Source organism: Dreissena polymorpha, chromosome 5 (assembly GCF_020536995.1).
Source record: "Dreissena polymorpha isolate Duluth1 chromosome 5, UMN_Dpol_1.0, whole genome shotgun sequence".
In the NCBI taxonomy this organism is placed as follows: Eukaryota; Metazoa; Mollusca; class Bivalvia; order Myida; family Dreissenidae; genus Dreissena; species Dreissena polymorpha.
This window is the reverse complement of record NC_068359.1, coordinates 115,018,927-115,038,569: the sequence shown is the minus strand read 5'-3', so window position 1 is coordinate 115,038,569 and position 19,643 is coordinate 115,018,927. Positions and strand designations below refer to the sequence as shown.

At 36.0% G+C, this 19,643-nt stretch overlaps 1 protein-coding gene and 1 long non-coding RNA gene across 4 annotated transcripts in view; one reads left to right on the top strand and one right to left on the bottom strand.

Moving 5' to 3' along the window:
- LOC127832678 (protein CFAP20DC-like) overlaps positions 1-19,643 on the bottom strand; it is a 223,417-nt gene that overhangs the window by 186,113 nt on the left and 17,661 nt on the right. The window contains exons 11-20 of one of the 3 annotated variants that reach the window (XM_052358299.1): positions 18,665-18,898; positions 16,615-16,752; positions 16,045-16,245; positions 14,308-14,449; positions 13,059-13,164; positions 11,306-12,028; positions 9,124-9,465; positions 8,529-8,599; positions 5,594-5,706; positions 3,234-4,638 (exon numbers count right to left, since the gene is read on the bottom strand). In XM_052358299.1, coding sequence (XP_052214259.1) covers positions 4,601-4,638; positions 5,594-5,706; positions 8,529-8,599; positions 9,124-9,465; positions 11,306-12,028; positions 13,059-13,164; positions 14,308-14,449; positions 16,045-16,245; positions 16,615-16,752; positions 18,665-18,898 — 2,108 coding nt within the window. In that variant the 3' untranslated portion in view covers positions 3,234-4,600. Of the gene's footprint in view, positions 1-3,233; positions 4,639-5,593; positions 5,707-8,528; positions 8,600-9,123; positions 9,466-11,305; positions 12,029-13,058; positions 13,165-14,307; positions 14,450-16,044; positions 16,246-16,614; positions 16,753-18,664; positions 18,899-19,643 lie in introns of those variants that run through there. The other 2 variants (XM_052358300.1, XM_052358301.1) reach the window with 2 other exon arrangements.
- LOC127832707 (uncharacterized) lies at positions 204-1,992 on the top strand. Its single transcript, XR_008027072.1, has 2 exons — positions 204-769; positions 1,086-1,992. It is a non-coding gene; the product is annotated as an uncharacterized LOC127832707 (long non-coding RNA).

Below are 19,643 nucleotides of genomic sequence, written 5' to 3'. Positions count from 1 at the left end.
TCAAATATTGTGGCCTTGCTAGATTTTGTCAAATGTCTATGTCGAAATTGTGAAATGGCTGTCCACGGCCATTCTATAAGAAGATAAAAAAAAGCCCGTATAGTTGTTCTTCCTATGAATAATAAGAAAAAAGTACATGTTAAATTGTAAAATTGTTTTGTCAGAACGTTATACTGTAATAAAAAAATATCTACTTGTTTTATTCAGTGTTATTGCCTAGCAAGACGACCACGCGTGTAGAAAGCACGACACAGTCAGGTACTGGATCGGAAGATGTGTCGCCGTTTTCTTGTAATGTAATCGTATACTTCATTTAAGTAATTTAATGTAATTGAGATTACGTGCAGGGTCGGTTTCATTATACCAGTTTAATGGTGAAATGTTAGCTTTAGTCTGTTAGACAAAGTACATGTGAATCGTGCGCGATACCGAAGTCTAGACCTATTTTTACAGTCTTAATTGCATGCTAAATAGGATGTCACATAATATGTATAAGAAGCGTGTGTTGTTTTGCATCTGATTCTTCTTGTCATTATGTGTGTTGATGATTGACATATCTATTTCGGCAATGAGTAGATTAATAATACTTTGTGCTTATGAAATTGGCCATTCATAACCTTTAACGTTGACTAGTTAATGCGCGACATCAACCTTGCTAGAATTATAATGCTTGTTCATACGTGTGTTTCAGCAGGGTTTGATTGGTGGCATTATCGCCGCTGTCGTGGTTATTACCGCGTCCATTACAGTGCTTTGTCGTTGTTATACGGTATGTTTCATTGCACAATTAAGTGTTATATGCATTTGCAGAAGTCAGAGTATAACTGTTGTGATTGGTTAAGTGTATTTATATATTCAGAGAGGTGTCATTTCACTTTTTGCATGCATTACGCTTTAACAGCCATACGTAGTGACCGTCATTTTTTAAACAAGTGGCATTGCCTTACTAGTGACATTACAATGAAGTTACGTGTAAATGGGTCAACGCAGTGCTTTGTATAACTACAACAAACCCATAAAATGAATTCAATTAGCCTATTATAAACTGGTTGTTTAGTGTGGTGATAGTTTTTATATCATTATAGGAGAAGAAAACCAAGAAGGAAACGTGAGGCGGCAAACAAGTGTGCAACAGAGATGGTTACGACAAACAACGAAACTGAAAGTTTAGGCGACATTTACGCGGTATCAGCTAAAGTCGAGAATCAGAACGGAAATGATTCCGTTGAATATGGGGTCGTAAACAAACGCCGAATACACAATCAAGTATCATCATCCGGGAATATTCCGCTTGATCCGGGGAAAAACTCGAGTATTGCAGAAAGAATCATCGGTTGATTGCAAAAGACAAAAATCTTTGCAACATGGTTACGACAGAATTGAAAAAATACCAGGGGAAGCTACCGAAGATGATGAATACAACCGACTGAATGAAATAATGGGGCCGGAGTACGTGAACAAGTCAGACAATGTCTACAACCATGTGCAGGGTATTGACAACGACATATACGATCACACGGCGGATAACACGGACACGCATGACAGACGGGCTTCGTATTCCCATGTAAAGGGGCCATTCCCTTCATCAGAACACCGACATGATGTATACGACCACACAACTGATGACTTCGAGACGCCTGATAGACGGGATTTGTATTCACATGTTAGAGGGCCTTCAGAACACCGAAATGGTGCAGGAAGCAATATTTAGAAAAGAAATGTTGTTGGTTGACGAAGTGTACAACGACTGTGACTTAAAATCCGCGATAAGTCAATTTCGCATAATAAATTGCACCAGTGTTAAAATTACTTATGAAGATGATGTACTAACATAGTGCAAAGTAATGGGTTCTCAGTTTGTAAAGATAGAGCTTTAAAATAGCGGATATAAATGCGTGTTACATAAGTGCATATTTATATTGCTAAACTATTTCAATACGTGGTAATTGAGAATATAACGTGGTTAAATGGATACGTACAAACATTTAAAAGCCCGCTGTACCTACATTATGATTTGAGCTCAGAGTTACTTGAACAAGAGGGCAATGATGGCCCTGAATCGCTCACCTGACGGTTATTTGCTACATCAACTTAAATTCTATCAGACCCATATACAATCCCAACCCAGATTTCATTAATTAACACATTCTGACAAAATTTCATTAAGGCGTGAGGAAAGCTGTGACCTCTGTCATCTACACAAGGTTTTACTAGAATTGGCCAGGTGACCTATTTTTGACCCCAGATGACCCATATACGATCCAAAATCAGATATTATCAAGATAAACATTCTGACCATATTTCATTAAGATCAGATGAAAACTAAGACCTCTATTGTTTACACAAGGTTTTTCTATTATTTGACCTAGTGACCTAGTTTTTGACCCCAGATAACCCAAATACAATCCCAATCCAGTTTTCATCAAGATAAACATTCTGACCAAATTTCATAAAAGATTGGATGAAAACTGTGACCTCTATTGTCTAAACAAGGTTTTCTATAATTTGACCTAGTTACCTAGTTTTTGACCCCAGATTCTCCAAATACCATCCCAACCAAGATTTCATCAAGATAAACATTCTGACCAAATTTTATAAAGATCTGATAAAAACTGTGACCTCTATTGTCTACACAATGTTTTTCTATTTTTTGACCTAGTGACCTAGTTTTTGACCCCAGATGGCCCAAATACAATCCCAACCCAGATTTCATCCAGATAAACATTGTGACAAAATTTCATAAAGATTGGATAAAAACTGTGACCTCTATTGTCTACACAATGTTTTTCTATTATTTGACCTAGTGACCTAGTTTTTGACCCCAGATGACCCAAATACAATCCCAACCCAGATTTCATCTAGATAAACATTCTGACCAAATTTTATAAAGATTGGACAAAAACTGTGACCTTTACTGTCTACACAAACAAATTCTTGTCGGACGCACACACGCACAACGGACGCTGGACATCACACGGTCACATAAGCCACTTCGTGACAGGTCAGCTAAAAATGGTACAATTATGCTGTAAATATAAAATCTATAAGTGTAAAAAAAAATTATGTATTTTGTTATAGTTTATTTATAAGTGTTATATGCATATGGTTTTATCTAGAATATTTATGCAATATTTGATGTGTAAGGAAATATTTTCATGTACAAGTACTCAACATAATTACTGTTCTGCCAATGGAAATTCTACATCATGAAAAACCCACAAAGCTTATAGTGATTGTAGTTCATGATCATTTATTTTTCCTATTTTTTCACACTTAACATTGTCCATTGAATATCAAATACATGAATTGTATTCAAACACATTAACAAAATAAATACACAAGTACACACACTATCACAGGTGCAAACAATAAAATGTGCCAAACATATTGCATACAATGGGTTTTATATCACATATGATAACAGACGAAAAGCCTGCGCGAGATGCAACTATATAGTGTCTACAGAAATTTCGCTTTACAACAGTGAAGTGAAATATCCACGACATCAGCAACTTTCTTCTGTAAAACGAATCTATTGACCTAAGTTTTATATCTCAGTTTGAAACAAACAGTATGGCAAGAGTGTGTCACAACATTTGTTTTCATCTCAAGTGGCAACTAGCAAATAGTGTTGATTTAAACATCTGTTTGAGAGCAGTCGACCACTTGTTTAATCTATGTTGTTCAACAGTACTTAATGGTAAACTTGTTTCTACATGTATCTTCTCTATTCTTAAGGAGGAAAACAATTATCTTTAAAACAATCGTATCCACTAAAACAACACTTAACAACGCAAGTGCCCACAACAGCTCAATCTTATCAAAAGTAACTGACTATTTCTTTGTTTAACCCATTTATGCCTAGCTTATAGAAAAAGGGCCTTGGCAAACAGCGTAGACCCAGATGAGACGCAGCATAATGCGGCGTCTCATCAGGGTCTGCGCTGATTGCTTAAAGTAATTTCTGTAAGAAATATTCTAAATATAGCAATAAATATACTAGACATCCCTAATTTTGGAAATAAATTGATCCAATTTAGAAGAATGGGAGAGTCCACTAGACATAAATGGGTTAAACTACAAAAACAACATGGTAATGGGTTAGTTTGAATCTTTTTGTAGTTGTCTTTTGTCTGCCACTCATAAATAAATGAAAACATGGTTTCAACTAAAAGATTTGTATGTAATCAAAATAATGCATACATATTTTGGCAATGTACTTTGCTCATTTGCACAACTCTTTCTAAGGCCATTAGATCACAACACATGTTTTTAAGATTGTTAAACTCGCGCTATTATAAAATGAAATCGTTCGGTCCTAGTTTGTTATGATTTTGTGATTATTAACATTATGATTACCAGAATTTAAACACACATGTCTATCAATGTTATCTTTATATCCATGAATATTATTTATAAGGTACGGACAAGTTTATTTAAGTAAAATCATAATGATAATGTAAATTTTAACAAGCAGCTTGAAAGGACAATCATTAGCTGTAGTGGAATGATTTAGCTCAGCTCATAGTATTTGTATGTTTTGGGGTCATAGTAGCAATTAATCTGAGAGTCATACAGCAAGTCAAGCTCTTCTTCATCATCAGTAGTTCTTCGCTGACTCGCCTGAAAATAGAAAACCTGTTTATAGGTAACATCAATTGAATATTTTCTCTGAGTGTTAAATGTGTTAACGAAAAAGTTAATACACCATTGCACTTAAGGCGAAATTCTTTTTATGTACATACATCCAGATAGATTTTAAATGGGCGTTTGGCATTGAAAGATGACTAAGGTAAATGGCAATAAGAAAACAGTATCAGATATGTATCACCATTTAATTCTTTTTTGGTGATCCCTATAAAGAAAACTTGCTTAGTACGAAATGCATACATCTCATTCAATCTTACAACACTAATTGATTTAAGACGACTAAATGTTAATTCATAGACAGTTTTCAAAAACCTGACAAGTATCTTAAAGTTTGTATGGGCTTATTTCAATCTTGAATTAAAATGTTCAATTGTTTATAAAAGTTTAGTCTGTGGATGCTTTTGTATAAATAATGTATGAAATACTTATTGTGAATTATTATTGTCATTACTAATATTGTATGTATGGTCAAATTATCTTTTTGATTGACATACTTCTTGTTTGAATTGGAAATTCAATAATGATATTATCTGAAATTAAATTCGCTATGTTTAAAGGAATATAATATTTAACCATTATTGAATTTGTTACGTATTGTAGATATTACATTAAATAAGATTTTAGATAGCAATTCTTAAGTTACAAAATGTGTGTATGTACAATCCTACAACAGATAAAGAGGCATAGTTAGGGAATATCAGTATGGGATTTAACTAAAGCTGACAGTTGTAACTATACACGTCCCTTTTGCCTTGACCTTTGACATGTTAACCTCAAAATCAAAAGGCGTATTCCTTACCATCATACCAATTGGCATGCTTGTAGTTCAAAGGGTTGTCAAAATATTGTGTGGAATGGCAATTATGTACCGAAGTACAGACTGACAGTAAACAATTGATATGACAGTTTGTAAACACACACCCTTACATATAGGTAAATGTACCTGTAATTTGTTTCCTTGGTGAGGGGTTGCTAAGTAAGGAGATGTCATCCAGAGAGTTGGAGCCCGGTGCTCCTCTCAGTGGAACAGGTGGACTGCACACACCGCTGAACTCTCTGAAAAAGCATTGAGCATCGTACCAATAAGAAAAACTTTCATTACAGTACAAACAATTTGTATGAATGTGGGTGGCAACCAGTGTCAAAATATTTGTTTCTAATTATGTGGTACACATTCATAGTACCAGTAGCTTTGAAGTTAATTGATCCTTAAGTATGCAGTATATTAAATCAAGAGGGCCAAGAGGCCCTAGTTCGCTCACCTGAGAGGAGTCGGTTCATTCAATCTTTACCAAACGTCAAACTTGACCTAGATATTGTCCAGACAAACATCCTGGTCAAGTTTCATCATTATTGAACCAAAACTCTGGCATATGGAGTGTTTTTGTTTTTATAAGATTTGACCTGGTGACCTATATTTTGAGTTGACCCCCCTTACCAAACATCAAACTTTGCTTACAAAAATAAATATTATGACCAAGATTCATAAAATCTGAAACAAAATTGTGACCTCTAGAGTGTTTACAAGGATTTTGTACAATATAATGACAATTTGGACAATCTAAGGGCAATAATTATGGCATTATAATGTGATTTTGCTCATCATCAAACTTGACTGAGATCTTTCAGCAACTTTGATAAAGAATGCTTGAGAAATGTGAATGCTAGAGTGTTTACAAGCCAAATGTGGACGGGCGGACGGCGGACAAAGACCAATCCTTAAACCTCACCTGAGCAATCAGGTGAGCTAAAAAGTGTGTTTCACCTATCTGAGCCATTTTCCAACTTGTCACAGAAATCAATAAAACCAATGTATTGACTAAGTTTCAAGAGGATTAGGCAAATAATGTGACTTCTATAGTGTGCGATCACAAGGTTTCTCTCTAGCTTTTTGACCGATAGGGACCATTTGCGAACTCATCTAAGATATATATAAAACCAATCTTTTCACCAAGTCTCATGATGATTGGGCAAAAAATGTGACTTCTAGAGTGTTCACAAGCTTTTTTTACTATGTATAAATATAAGAACCCCCCACCCCCCCCCCCCCCCCCGGCAGCCATGTTATTCAACTGACCGGAACCATTTTCAAACTCAACTCTCATATCAAGGAAACAAATGTTCTGACCAATTCCAAATTTCATGAAAATGGGCAAAAAATGTGACTTCTAGAGTGTTCAAATGTGTTCACTATATACATATAGAGAAAAATGCCCCGCCCACTGGCGGCCATGTTTTTTCACCGATCTGGACCATTTTCGAACTCGTCCAAGATATCAATAAAACCAATGTTTTGACAAACTTTCATGATCTAGAGTGTTTACAAGGTTTCTCTATAGCCAAATAAGGAAAACTGCCCTGCCCACTGGCGGCCATGTTTTTCAACGGACCGGAACCACATTTGAACTCAACCAACATATCATTTAGACAAACATTTTGACAAAGTTACATGAAGATTGGACATAAAATGTGACTTCTACAGTGTTTACAAGTTTTTTCTTTTTTTGACCTAGTGACCTAGTTTTTGACCCGGCTTGACCCAGTTTCGAACTCAACCGAGATATCATTGGGACAAAGCTTCTGACCAAGTTTCATGGAGATTGGAAAAGAAATGTTCCCTCTAGAAAATACACTGTATTATTATGAAAACATTAATAGTCAAAGGGGAGTAACTACTGTAATATTAAATGCAATATTTATAAGAGTTGCTTCGCATGTTACATGACCTTAATTCATGATTGTTTACAAGCCTTTTTACTATATAAATATAAGGAAAACTGCCAGTCCCCCTGGCAACCATGTTTTTCAATGGACCGGAACCATTTTCAAACTCAACTCTCATATCAAGGAAACAAATGTTCTGACCAAATTTCATGAAAATTGGGCCAAAAATGTGACTTCTAGAGTGTTTACATGTTTTCACTATATACATATAGAGAAAAATGCCCCACCCACTTGCGGCCATGTTTTCTCACCGATCTGGACCATTTCCGAACTCGTCCGAGAAATCAATAAAACCAATGTTTTGACCAACTTTCATGATGATTGGGCAAAAATTGTGACTTCTAGAGTGTTTACAAGGTTTCTCTATAGTCGAATAAGGAAAACTGCCCCGTCCACTGGCGTCCATGTTTTTCAACGGACCAGAACCACTTTTGAACTCAACCAACATATTATTAAGACAAACATTTTGACAAAGTTACATGAAGATTGGGCATGAAATGTGACTTCTACAGTGTTTACAAGTTTTTTCTTTTTTTGACCAAGTGACCTAGTTTTTGACCCCGCACGACCCAGTTTCGAACTCGACCGAGATTTCATTGGGACGAAGCTTCTAACCAAGTTTCATGAAGATCGGACAATAAATGTGGCCTCTAGAGTGTTTACGAACAAATGTGGACGGACGGACGGACAGATGACGGACGGACAGATGAAGGACGGACAGATGAAGGTCAAATCAGGTGAGCTAAAAACCTATAATGAATATTATATACAAACAATTTGTAACAACTTTCATGGCATGCAGTAGACCATGAAATTCTTTACAGAAACTATTTCTTTAGTTAATTGAGGACTACTAGAGCAAGTTGTCCATGAAAACTGACATTGAGTTATAGGTATTTGAACTGTCCATGAAAACTGACCTTGAGTTATAGGTATCTGAACTGTCCATGAAAACTGACCTTGATTTATAGGTATTTGAACTGTCCATGAAAACTGACCTTGAGTTATAGGTATCTGAACTGTCCATGAAAACTGACCTTGAGTTATAGGTATCTGAACTGTCCATGAAAACTGACCTTGAGTTATAGGTATCTGAACTGTCCATGAAAACTGACCTTGAGTTATAGGTATCTGAACTGTCCATGAAAACTGACCTTGAGTTATAGGTATCTGAACTGTCCATGAACATCGCAGGATGAAGGCTTCCCTTCTGATGTGACTGAGGCTGACAAAAATAAACAATACATCAAAATTACAATTATTGTGCTATCAAAAGAGCATGAATGTAAAACAGGCACAATAGTGACTGAAATATATAAGGAATGCATCAAGGCTACAATAATTGTGCTCAAAATAACATGTAAGTAAAACAGGCATATGAATTATTACATATACTGCCAAGTTGCAAGTTCAATATTGAATACACAGTTTTTAGTTGGACATTACCATGACTGGCATGAGGTTTGAAAACAGCATTTAAAGAAATATTTTATATATACAAGTATTTAAATGACAGTATAGTTCATACAATATGAATAATATTGCTAAAATGCTATGAATCGGCCAGTAAGTACAGGTCAGTTGATTGAACATTTATTAGTTCATTATTTATACTTCAGATGTAAATTATAGGACATGTATTGCACACTCTATCATATATTTACTGGAAAACGGTCTTGGATAAACAGAAAGGCCGTGCGAATTTATTCCATGTTTGTCTACTACCTAATTTTGACAAGTGGTACTCACAGGTTTCCAAGTGCTGAAGCTGGTGTCATCATCGCTGATCATGGTGGGGGACTCAGTCCCAGTCTCCCTGCTAGCCCTCGACCTTGACCTTTCGTTTGACCTTTGGGTCATATGACCTTCTGGGCCGGTTACCTTCTGGAAAGCTTTCCCATTGTGTAACTCTCCAGGGTCTGTGATAACAAAAGTCGGTTTGGTGTTTGTTGCATGGTTTGCCCGTGGAGACATGATGTTTGTGGGTTCAAAGTCCACGCTTCTTGCTCCCTGAATGGCAGCTAACATTTCCATCTCCTGAGAATCAGTCAGCTCATTATCGTACTTGTATTTTTGGAAGTCATATGGTTTCTGAAAGAAAAAGGGTTGATATTGGTAGGAATTCAGAAAGAAAACAAGTGGGAAAAATATGGTTTCTTCAGGTAAACAAGATAAAAATGATACTAGATTCTGAAACAAATGAAACAAAGATTAGTTTTTGCTTTAAATGGGAAAACAGATAAGAGTTTCTGAACAAAATTGTACCTGATAAAGACAAGGAAACAGTATGTGCAAGAAAACAACTGGACAAAACAAATGGTTTTGTTAAATGAAAGAAATCGACAAACATTTGGTTTGACATAAAAAAACAAAAGAAACAAGAAAATTCGATGAATTGATATCCCTCCCAAATAAAAACAAGAGCACCGCATAACGGGTGACAACGCTCGGCTGCAGGTACAGTTTTAAATAAATGAAAGCTTGTTTTTTAGAAGTCACAGTGACCTTGACCTTTGACCTAAAGACCCAAAAATGGGTGTGGCGTGTAGGACTCATCAAGGTGCAGCTACATATGAAGTTTCAAAGTTGTAGGTGGAAGCAATTTGATTTTAGAGCCAATGTTAAGGTTTTAGCAGGACGCCAGACGTCAGACGACGAGCTGGCTATGACAATACCTCGGGTTTTCTCCGAAAACAGCTGAGCTAAAAATTATGGATGGGTGCAAATCCCTTGATAAACAGTACAATCTAAAACAAAGGGTAATTGTTTTATGAATTGAAATTCTCCTGATTAATATCTATACACCTATGAAGTTTCATGTTGAAATCTTGTATGTTATCTGAGATATGGACCTGAAAAATAACATCATATAAAAAAACAAAGGGCAATAACTCTTATTTAAGAAAGTACAAGGTTATGGTTCTTGGGCACAGCACAACTCCTAATTGATATCTATACATCCGTGAAGTTTCATCTTGATATCTTATATTGTTTCTGAGATTTAACCTAAATTTATGATAAACAGACGGACGGAATGACAGACAGAATGACGGACAGCGCAAATCTTATATCCCTCCGCCTTTGGAGAGGGATAATATTACATGCCATCTTAACATTTTAAAAACATTGCAAATTATAGTAACAGCCTTCAAGTGCTAGTAATATAAGCAAATAACATTAAATTTATAAACACATAATGAATGGCAGAAGCCTGATCTCTTGAAATAAATTTGTAGACCCAGCTCAGTTTTAACAAGACTATTGCCAAGCAATAAAAGTCCCCTACCTACGCAGGATCCACCATTTTCAGCAATATTTGTAGTTTATTTTTTGCCATAGCAACCAAAATTCTTGACGTAGGAACAAAATGAAATGACATGCATAATCTCCATATTGCCATCTATCTATGTTTCAAGTTTCATGAAAAAATATGAAGAACTTTTAAAGATATTGCAGGATCCATCATTTTCAGCAATATTTCTAGTCTATTTGTTGCCATAGCAAACAGAAAACTTGACGTAGGAACAAAATGAAATGACATGCATATTCTCCATATTGCCATCTGTCCATGTTTCAAGTTTCATGAAAAAATATGAAAAACTTTTAAAGTTATCGCCGGATCCAACACTTTCAGCAATATCTAGTCTATTTGTTGCCATTGCAACCAGAATTCTTGATGTAGGAACAAAATGAAAGGAACTGCATAATCTCCATATTGCCATCTGTCCATGTTTCAAGTTTCAGGGAAACAAATGGAGAACTTTTAAAGTTATTGCAGGATCCAGAAAAGTGTGACAGACTGACAGACACACAGAGCGCAAACCATATGTCCCTCTCCGGTTTCACCGGTAGGGGACTAAAAAACTAAATTGTTTTTTCTCTTGCATAATGAATTTAAAACTGATAAATTTGTTGCCGATTTTTTACTTACTTCATCTGCTTGGGTTTGAGAAATCCTTGCATCTGACATTGGAATCTCCCTTACTTTAGTCTTGCTAATTCTTGATATGTAACTCCTATCAGTAAATCCTTTTGTGAAAGTAGGGCTATCTGCCGTCACAGGAACCAAGTCTTCACTATCATCTGCACCGTTTGTAAGACTTGTTAGTTTAGGTATGGAAATACCAGCAGTTTTCTCTGTGTTAAATGTACCTTGACTATCCCTATTTCCACTATTTACATAGTTTGAGTCACTCAATAGCATTTGGCCACCATTTGTCTGTGAGAGTTTTTCAGCAACATTTATGCTGGATTTACTACTGGGATTGGGTGGTCGACTAGTGCCAGTAGCATTGTGAGAAGAATAAGATCGTAGTTCACTGTTATTTTTACTGCCACTGTTGGGTTTAATACTGCTATTAGGAAGAGAACCACTATTAGGTCTTGTTCCACTATTGGGTCGCACATCATTATTAGGTCGATTTCCACTATTAGGTCGCGCACTATTAGAAGGTCGGGTACCACTATTAGGCCGATTACCACTGTTTGGTCTGCTGCCACTATTAGGACGAGACCCTTGTCTATTAACACCATATTTTCTCTCATCATCACTGCTAGATGCACTGCCATTGACAAAGTCTTCTTCAGGTCTTGGACCTCTTGATTTTGATGAACTTGTATGTCTTGATTTAGAATTCTTAGATGTGTCTACATTCTAAAACAAAATAAAACACTTAAATACTTGATGAATTTCTTTGATAGTCTTTATATTAATTACAAACATCTACAGTAGAATTGCAATAACTCGAGCTGGCGATTTCTTGAAAACTGGCGATTAATCGAGCATTAAAGGAAGTCCCTAACATTTTCCTTCAATTTCTATATATAAATACCCGCAATAACTCAAACATGCGATTTTTGATAACTCGAGGATGTGTGCTGGTCCCTGAAAGGCATTTCACACCTAATTAGCTGGCAATTATTCGAAAACACTTTCTCGTCTGGTCGGTGCTAAAAATATTCGCGTTGTGAAAACAGCGCAATCAAGCAGACAAAACACGCTTGATTAGGTGTGAAGTTAGTCGCAGTTTGAGAAACATTGCAAATTGTCATCCTTTGCGAAGCAGATAAAAGCTGCAGAGTTTAAATGATAATTATATAATTACCGGCAATCAATAATTATGATAACATGTATGGTATAAAATAGAGCGTAGCGGATAATACATCTTAACTGAATTCCTTCTTGTCATTTGCGCTGCATCATGTTCATTGAATATGTTTTGAATCTTTTTTACTATAGATGTATTATGTGTGTATGTTGATTACATTAAATGAATAAACGATCATTCTTATTGTTAAGTTTAGTATACTGTAACCATTAGCGATTTTTAAAAAGCCCTTTCTTTTCCAAGCACCGTCTTACATGTAAATAAAGCATTTGAGGTCATAAGTTAAGCATCACCAACCGAAACAGTGAAAACAAATAGTACCATGGATTACTCGAAACCTGCGATTACTCAAGCATCATGGTCAGTCCCATGCTATCTCGAGTTATCGCAGTTTTACTGTATTAACATAATTGCATTACAATTTATAATTCAGCATGATTTAGTGACAATGAAGACTTTTAAATGTTCAAACATCATCAGATGACAGAAATGTCTCGAAAACACATTGAACTGAATTCAAGTGGAAATAAATATGAAAGCAATGTTTCAACTGTAATTCAGAGAATACAATTTAACCTTTTGTAATTCTTTATCCACTAGTGGTGAAAGAGGTGAGGCATTTTTCTGTCTTGGTGCAGGCTGAGGTTGGGACACAAACAGGTATGTATCACCCTTCTCCTCACTGAAACCAGGAAATATACCACATTATTAATTATACCGCACTTTCAACTATTACAATAGTCACCACAATTTTTGTCAGATACAAAACAAGAGCACCGCATAACGGGTGCCACGCTCGGCTGCGGGTGCAGTTTTGAATAAATGAAAGCCTGTCAGATGTGTTTTTTTTGTGTTTTTTTTAAGAGGTCACAGTGACCTTGACCTTCGACCCAAAAATGGGTGTGGCATGTAGAACTAGTCAAGGTGCAGCTACATACAAAGTTTCAAAGTTGTAGGTAGAAGTACTTTGATTTTAGAGGCAATGTTCAAAACCTTGACAGCCAAGCTAAAAATGACATGCATATTCCCCATATGGCCCTCTATCTATATACTGACTTTCATCAATCTAGCATAAGTAACTTTTGGTTTATCACACAAATAAGAATAAAATGGAGAGATGGACAGATGACGAACGGACAGACTGAGGATAATTCTATAGTAGCCTTCTGTTAAGTTAACCTGATATATGACTAATAAAATGTGAAACATGTGGCTTAAACACTGACAACAAACTGGCACAATTAAGACAGTAGTGAAAACAACAGACCTAAAATGATAGTACCTAAAACTAAAAAAATATCTGAAACTAAGTACAATTAAAAATCCTAAAAATCGAAGTAAGTGAATTGTAAACATTAGTTTGTTGTATTTAAACAACATTTTGCTATTGGAAATTTATTAATTACACATCCAAAATGATTCTTGAAGACAGAAAAGACTTTCTAGCACTAAATGGACTGAAATATATAATGATTATGTATATTTGGACTTGAATAGTAACAAATTTAGCTGCTTTCTGGGCAAACTGGGCAGTCTGCACAGGCTAATCAGGGACAACACTTTCTGCCAAGACTGGATTTCTTTCAGAATAGACGTTCTTTAAACAAGAAATTTCATAAAAGCCGAAAGTGTTGTCACACTTAATGCACATGCTTTCAGCCCAGTTTTCCTTGGATGGGGCTCAATCAACTGCAGTCCTCATTATTGATTATTGAAGACACCAAAGAATTGCTATCACTAAATGGACTGAAAATATATCATTATCATGTATATGTAAACATGAATCAAATAGTTTAAAATTAGCTGCAGTCGACAGTGATCTTACCCGTCACTCTCGAGGGACTGCCCGTCCTCATGGTCAGATATCTGTGCATCGAGGCCCATGTTGGCCTTCAGAATCTGGATCACGTCAGACACCGAGTCGTACACCTCCACGTCCTGAGACTCATAGTTGGACGGCTTGTATTCTACACATGGAAAAAGATTTTTGTTTGTTTTGTAATATGATAAGAGGTATGTTTAACTATAAATGTCTAATTTTCGAAGTGTATTATGATGCTATTGAAGACAGTTTGAAGGCATCTGTGAGACTAACAAGCCAACCAATAAAAGATTACTTTTGTCTACATCAGTGTTCTCCGGAAGCACCGGCTGCCGGCGATTTCACCAGTTACAATCTATCTAGATGCCGACCACTTTCCCCAAAATAAAAATTTTAATGGCGAAAAAATATACCAGTTTTTATTGCTTAGTTGCTGGCTACTTTGAAAATATAACTGGCTTCTGAAATTTTTCTGGAGAACACTGTCTATATCATATAAAGGAACCTCCATTTTATATAACAGTACTTTGACATAAAATATACAATAATAATAAATATGGTTATTTAATTTCCCAAATTAACTTTTCACAATAGTGAGCATTTGGTGGAGTCTCAAAATATCAGTAAATGATATTCCCCAAAATAAAAAACAGAAAACTCCAACAAACTGCTACATGTAGCATAGACATTACATGAACAGACTCCAATATTATATTCATATATTCTCTAGCAAGAAAAAGAATATCAGTGAAAAAATGTGGGTTAACTGTATGGAATCAAAATATTATTCAAGGGCCAAAAGCTCTTTGAAAACTCACTGGAGCAGAATGATGTGATAACATTTGTATATCCACTCTGTATGGATACTGACATGGATTAATGAATTAGAATATTTCATTGTATAAATCAAAGAGAAGCAACTGCCTTAAAATATAAAACAATAATTGGAACAAAACATTCTGAAAATATAAGCACATGTCCAACCAACAAAGCGGTTAATCACTGGCGCATACTCATTTTAGAGATGCATCAACAAACGAGCCACTGATACCTCCAAGGTGGCCGGCCCTTTGAATCAAAAGTTTTGTTTTAATGAAGGAACAATAAAGGTGATAATGTTTTTCCAACATATTTTGCCTAAGTTTGAAAATCACTACATTTGTGGATGAGTTAATCTTCGCGAGATAAATCATTGCCAAATTTTTTAACTACTGTTTTCCCTCACTTTTGTCGAGTACAAAATAGCTGAAGCAATCTAGAAGAAAACAAGAGATGTGTTTGTCAGAAACATAATGCCCCTTATTGCACCGCTTTGAAATAAAATTTCAATATATCATTTCGCAGGTTTAGAAATTATCTCCCTTTTAAAGCTTATTACTTCCGTTGGATTGTATTATTTTACTTTTGAGCTTGAAGGATGACCTTGACTTCGACCTTTCACCACTCAAAATGTGCAGCTTCATGAGATACACATGCATGCCAAATATCAAGTTGCTATATTCAATATTGCAAAAATTATGGCCAATGTTAAAGTTTTCGGACGGACGGGCGGGCAGACGCGCGGTAGACGGACGGGCGGACGGACGGACAGGTGGAGAGACAGACAGACAGCAGGCAGACAGACAGACAGACAGACGGACTGACAGTTCAACTGCTATATGCCACCCTACCGGGGGGCATAAACAATCTAGTTTGAATAAAACTTGAAACAAATGGGTTAAAATTAAACTATCTAGAGACCTTTCTGTGGTGGCTTGGAAGTTCGACTATTTGAGACCTGTCTCCTGAGCATTTCAGCAGAGGTCTGTCTAGAACCAGACTCATTACTGCTACCGCTGGTATTGAGGTCAGTATCGGATACGACCCGGAACCGCCGCGCCTCCTGGTATGGAGACTGCTGAGTGGTTGATATGGATGATTCACTGGTGCCTAGGCCTTCATCTGGATAATGTGTAAATGAGATTGACATAAGAAGGTTTATAAAGATGAATAAATATGAATATCAGATTTAGATTTGTTGGTTTATTGAGTTGAATAAAAATTATTAGCAAGGTTATTACTCCTGATTCACATTTTTGTGCCAAGCATTTACACTTTTTCAAAACCAATTACTTTTTGTTATTTTAACACCATCATTTCCTGTTTTTGTTAAGACATTTCCTTGAAAAATCACACACTAAATGGCACAAAAACATGTACATGAAATAAATGACATGAAAAAATAATAGTTTAACTCAAGTTCAAATGATTTTTAATGCATTAAACATGAGCACAACACAATTTATAACCATACCATATTCAACCGCATACCTTTCTGTGAGGCAGATTTTGTTGGGCGCTCGTTGCTGCTCCCATTTTTAAACCTGGCTGGTCTCCGCCTCACCCGATCATGTGATGGCTCCCTAGGGGGGTGGGGCTGAACATGGGGCACCTCCACATTGAACGTTTCTGGAAATAAATAAACAGTATATGCCACTATAAAACTTTCATGTTTTGTATCTGTTTCATCTCAAATTCAAAATTGGATGACACTTTTGCTGTTGTTTCATCTTATAATTAATTTGTTCTAAGATTGTCTACAGCAGGGATCATATTTTTTTTGGTTTTGTCGGTCCTAGACCCATTGGGGTCATAAATGACAGATTGAAAATCCCAAACAGTCGGTCCGATTCTGTTTGCTAAAATTCACATGTCATAAAATCGATTACACAGTGCATATGCTAACACATACTATAATTACATTCTTATCTCGATTAGGTGTGATAAACCATTCGCTGCATTCTCTAAACCGGTCAGGACCAGTTTATTGCACGTCAGCAGACTAGTATCAGAGTATGACCCCAAGCAGCGAAGCTTCTTGCGGTTATGTATTAGTCATGCGTGAATAACCACGTGACAATATCAATCGATAATTTCACTTGCTTATACCTTGCACACTAATCGGTCCGTAATGATAAAATAGTTGACAGTTACTTCGGAGATGAAAACCTCGATTTTATCCTCCTGGACATTGTGCATTTTTATGCATGATACAGTAAACTTTCATATAAACAAAAGAGAAAATCGGATATTCTGCAATAATTGTGGGTGGACCTTAATACACTGAAAGCACGCGCTGTAACTTAACAAAACATGCTGATACATTTTCCACCAGCGTAATAATCCGGCAATAAATGAATGAAAGTCGCGGATCTGATTGACAGAACAGCCGAAAGTTATTTTTATAAGCGGAACTTTACATAAAATGGTACACAAGAAAAATAATATACATTGTATAAATCTTTAGTAAAAATCGTGTTAAAATCGAAATAATTCGTGTACTTGATTGTTTGTTGTTGAATAGCCCACGACCGGAAGTTTAGATGCGTGGTTTCAAATCACTCGTGTTTCGCACTCGTGACATAATCCTTACGCATCTTAACTATCGGCCGTGGGTTATTGGACAATAACAAACTATAACGAATTATTTCTTAACTATTTGGTTTTGTTTTTGTCAGTAGCCAACCTACGCACAGACATTTGTTTGGTTCAGTGAATGTTTGTAAGCTATTATCGAGTCGACAACGATTTAAAACCTTTAGTAAAAATCGTGTTAGAATCGAAATAATTCGTGTACTTGATTGTTTGTTGTTAAATAGCCCACGACCGGAAGTTTAGATGCGTGGTTTCAAATCACTCGTGCTTCGCACTCGTGACATAATCCTTACGCATCTTAACTATCGGCCGTGGGTTATTGGACAATAACAAACTATAAAGAATTATTTCTTAACTATTTGGTTTTGTTTTTGTCAGTAGCCAACCTACGCACAGACATTTGTTTGGTTCAGTGAATGTTTGTAAGCTATTATCGAGTCGACAACGATTTAAAACATCTGTATTTAATTACAAAGATTAATAATATTGACAACGATGAAAAAAGTCAGATAAAACAGCACACGAAACAACAATTAAATAGCAAATGATGAAACCAATTGAGAAAACTCATATGTTCCGTTTAAAAAATGCATAAGGGAATTTAACTTGTACATTTATTAGGGCAAAATCAATGGTATATATTTATATGTAATTTGTCATGATTTCGGATATAAATATTCGGACACTTTTTCCCCATTTAAATCCAGACCGATTGATGTTGCGGGAAAATATGGTTCCTAGTCTACAGCATCAGTTTATCAGGGCTTACTCAGCCAATTGCCAAATTAGCCAATGGCTACAAATTTGCAAATTTGGCTAAAAAAATCCATTAGTCTACAGCTTGTTCTTCATAAAACAACAAAAATATGTAGATTTTCTATCTTCTGCAATGAATTTGGTTTTTAAAAAAGTATCGAGCCATAGGGAGCCCAGGTAAACCACTCACTTGTGGCTGGATCCCTCTCAACAACATTGGCTGGATCTGAGAACTGGCGCTGGTGACCTATCCGCACTGAGGCTGGCTTATCAGGGGGGTTGGGAACTCGCCTAACCCCGTCCCCACCCCCCTCCCCACCCTGAGGCACCCTCGGTCGCAATGACCCAGAGCCTGGTTCCTGATTAGTAGTCAGGATATCTTTGCTACTTGACATTTCATGAAATCCAGAAGAAAATGGACTATCTGTAATACAAAGAAAATAATGATCAATATCTCATGATTATTTACGGATAAATTACTAATATAACAAACATAAGGATCAATAACACCTGATTATATTTAAATCAATTATGGATAAATTATTCACACAAGGAATAAGGATACAAATAATGATTTCAAATGACACTAATAAAGAGTGAACATTATTGCCACAAAGATACTTATTAATGGTTCTTTAAAGACATTAATAATATGTGATCATTTACCGTAAAACTTCTCCAAGAACACAAATTTTATTGTAGACATATTTTTACTGAAAAAGCCTAAGCTCTTGATGATTAACGCATTAAATAATCCAGAAATCTCAGTGCCGGACCTGTCTTATTGCTTTATGAACAAAAATAAGAATCTATCAATCAACAAGAGCAAGTCACAATAACTACAAACACATACGCACCCTAAAATCAGATGCCCTTGTAACTAGACAACTGTATTTATCATGCTATTATTAACTATATGTTAAAAAGAACATATCTTAAGAAACTTTTGACATATAATACTAACTGGAGGGCCATGATAGCCAAAAAGAGGTCACCTGAGTTTACTGTACCCCAAAGAATCGACTTGATTATATACTCTTGACCCCACCCTGACTCAGACTAGAACAGGGTCTTGATACTGTCAACATAAACATTCTGCTCATGTTGGATCACTATTGAGTCTTACCTAAATGTTGCTCCTAGAGCAGTGGTATGGTTTTTCTGACTGG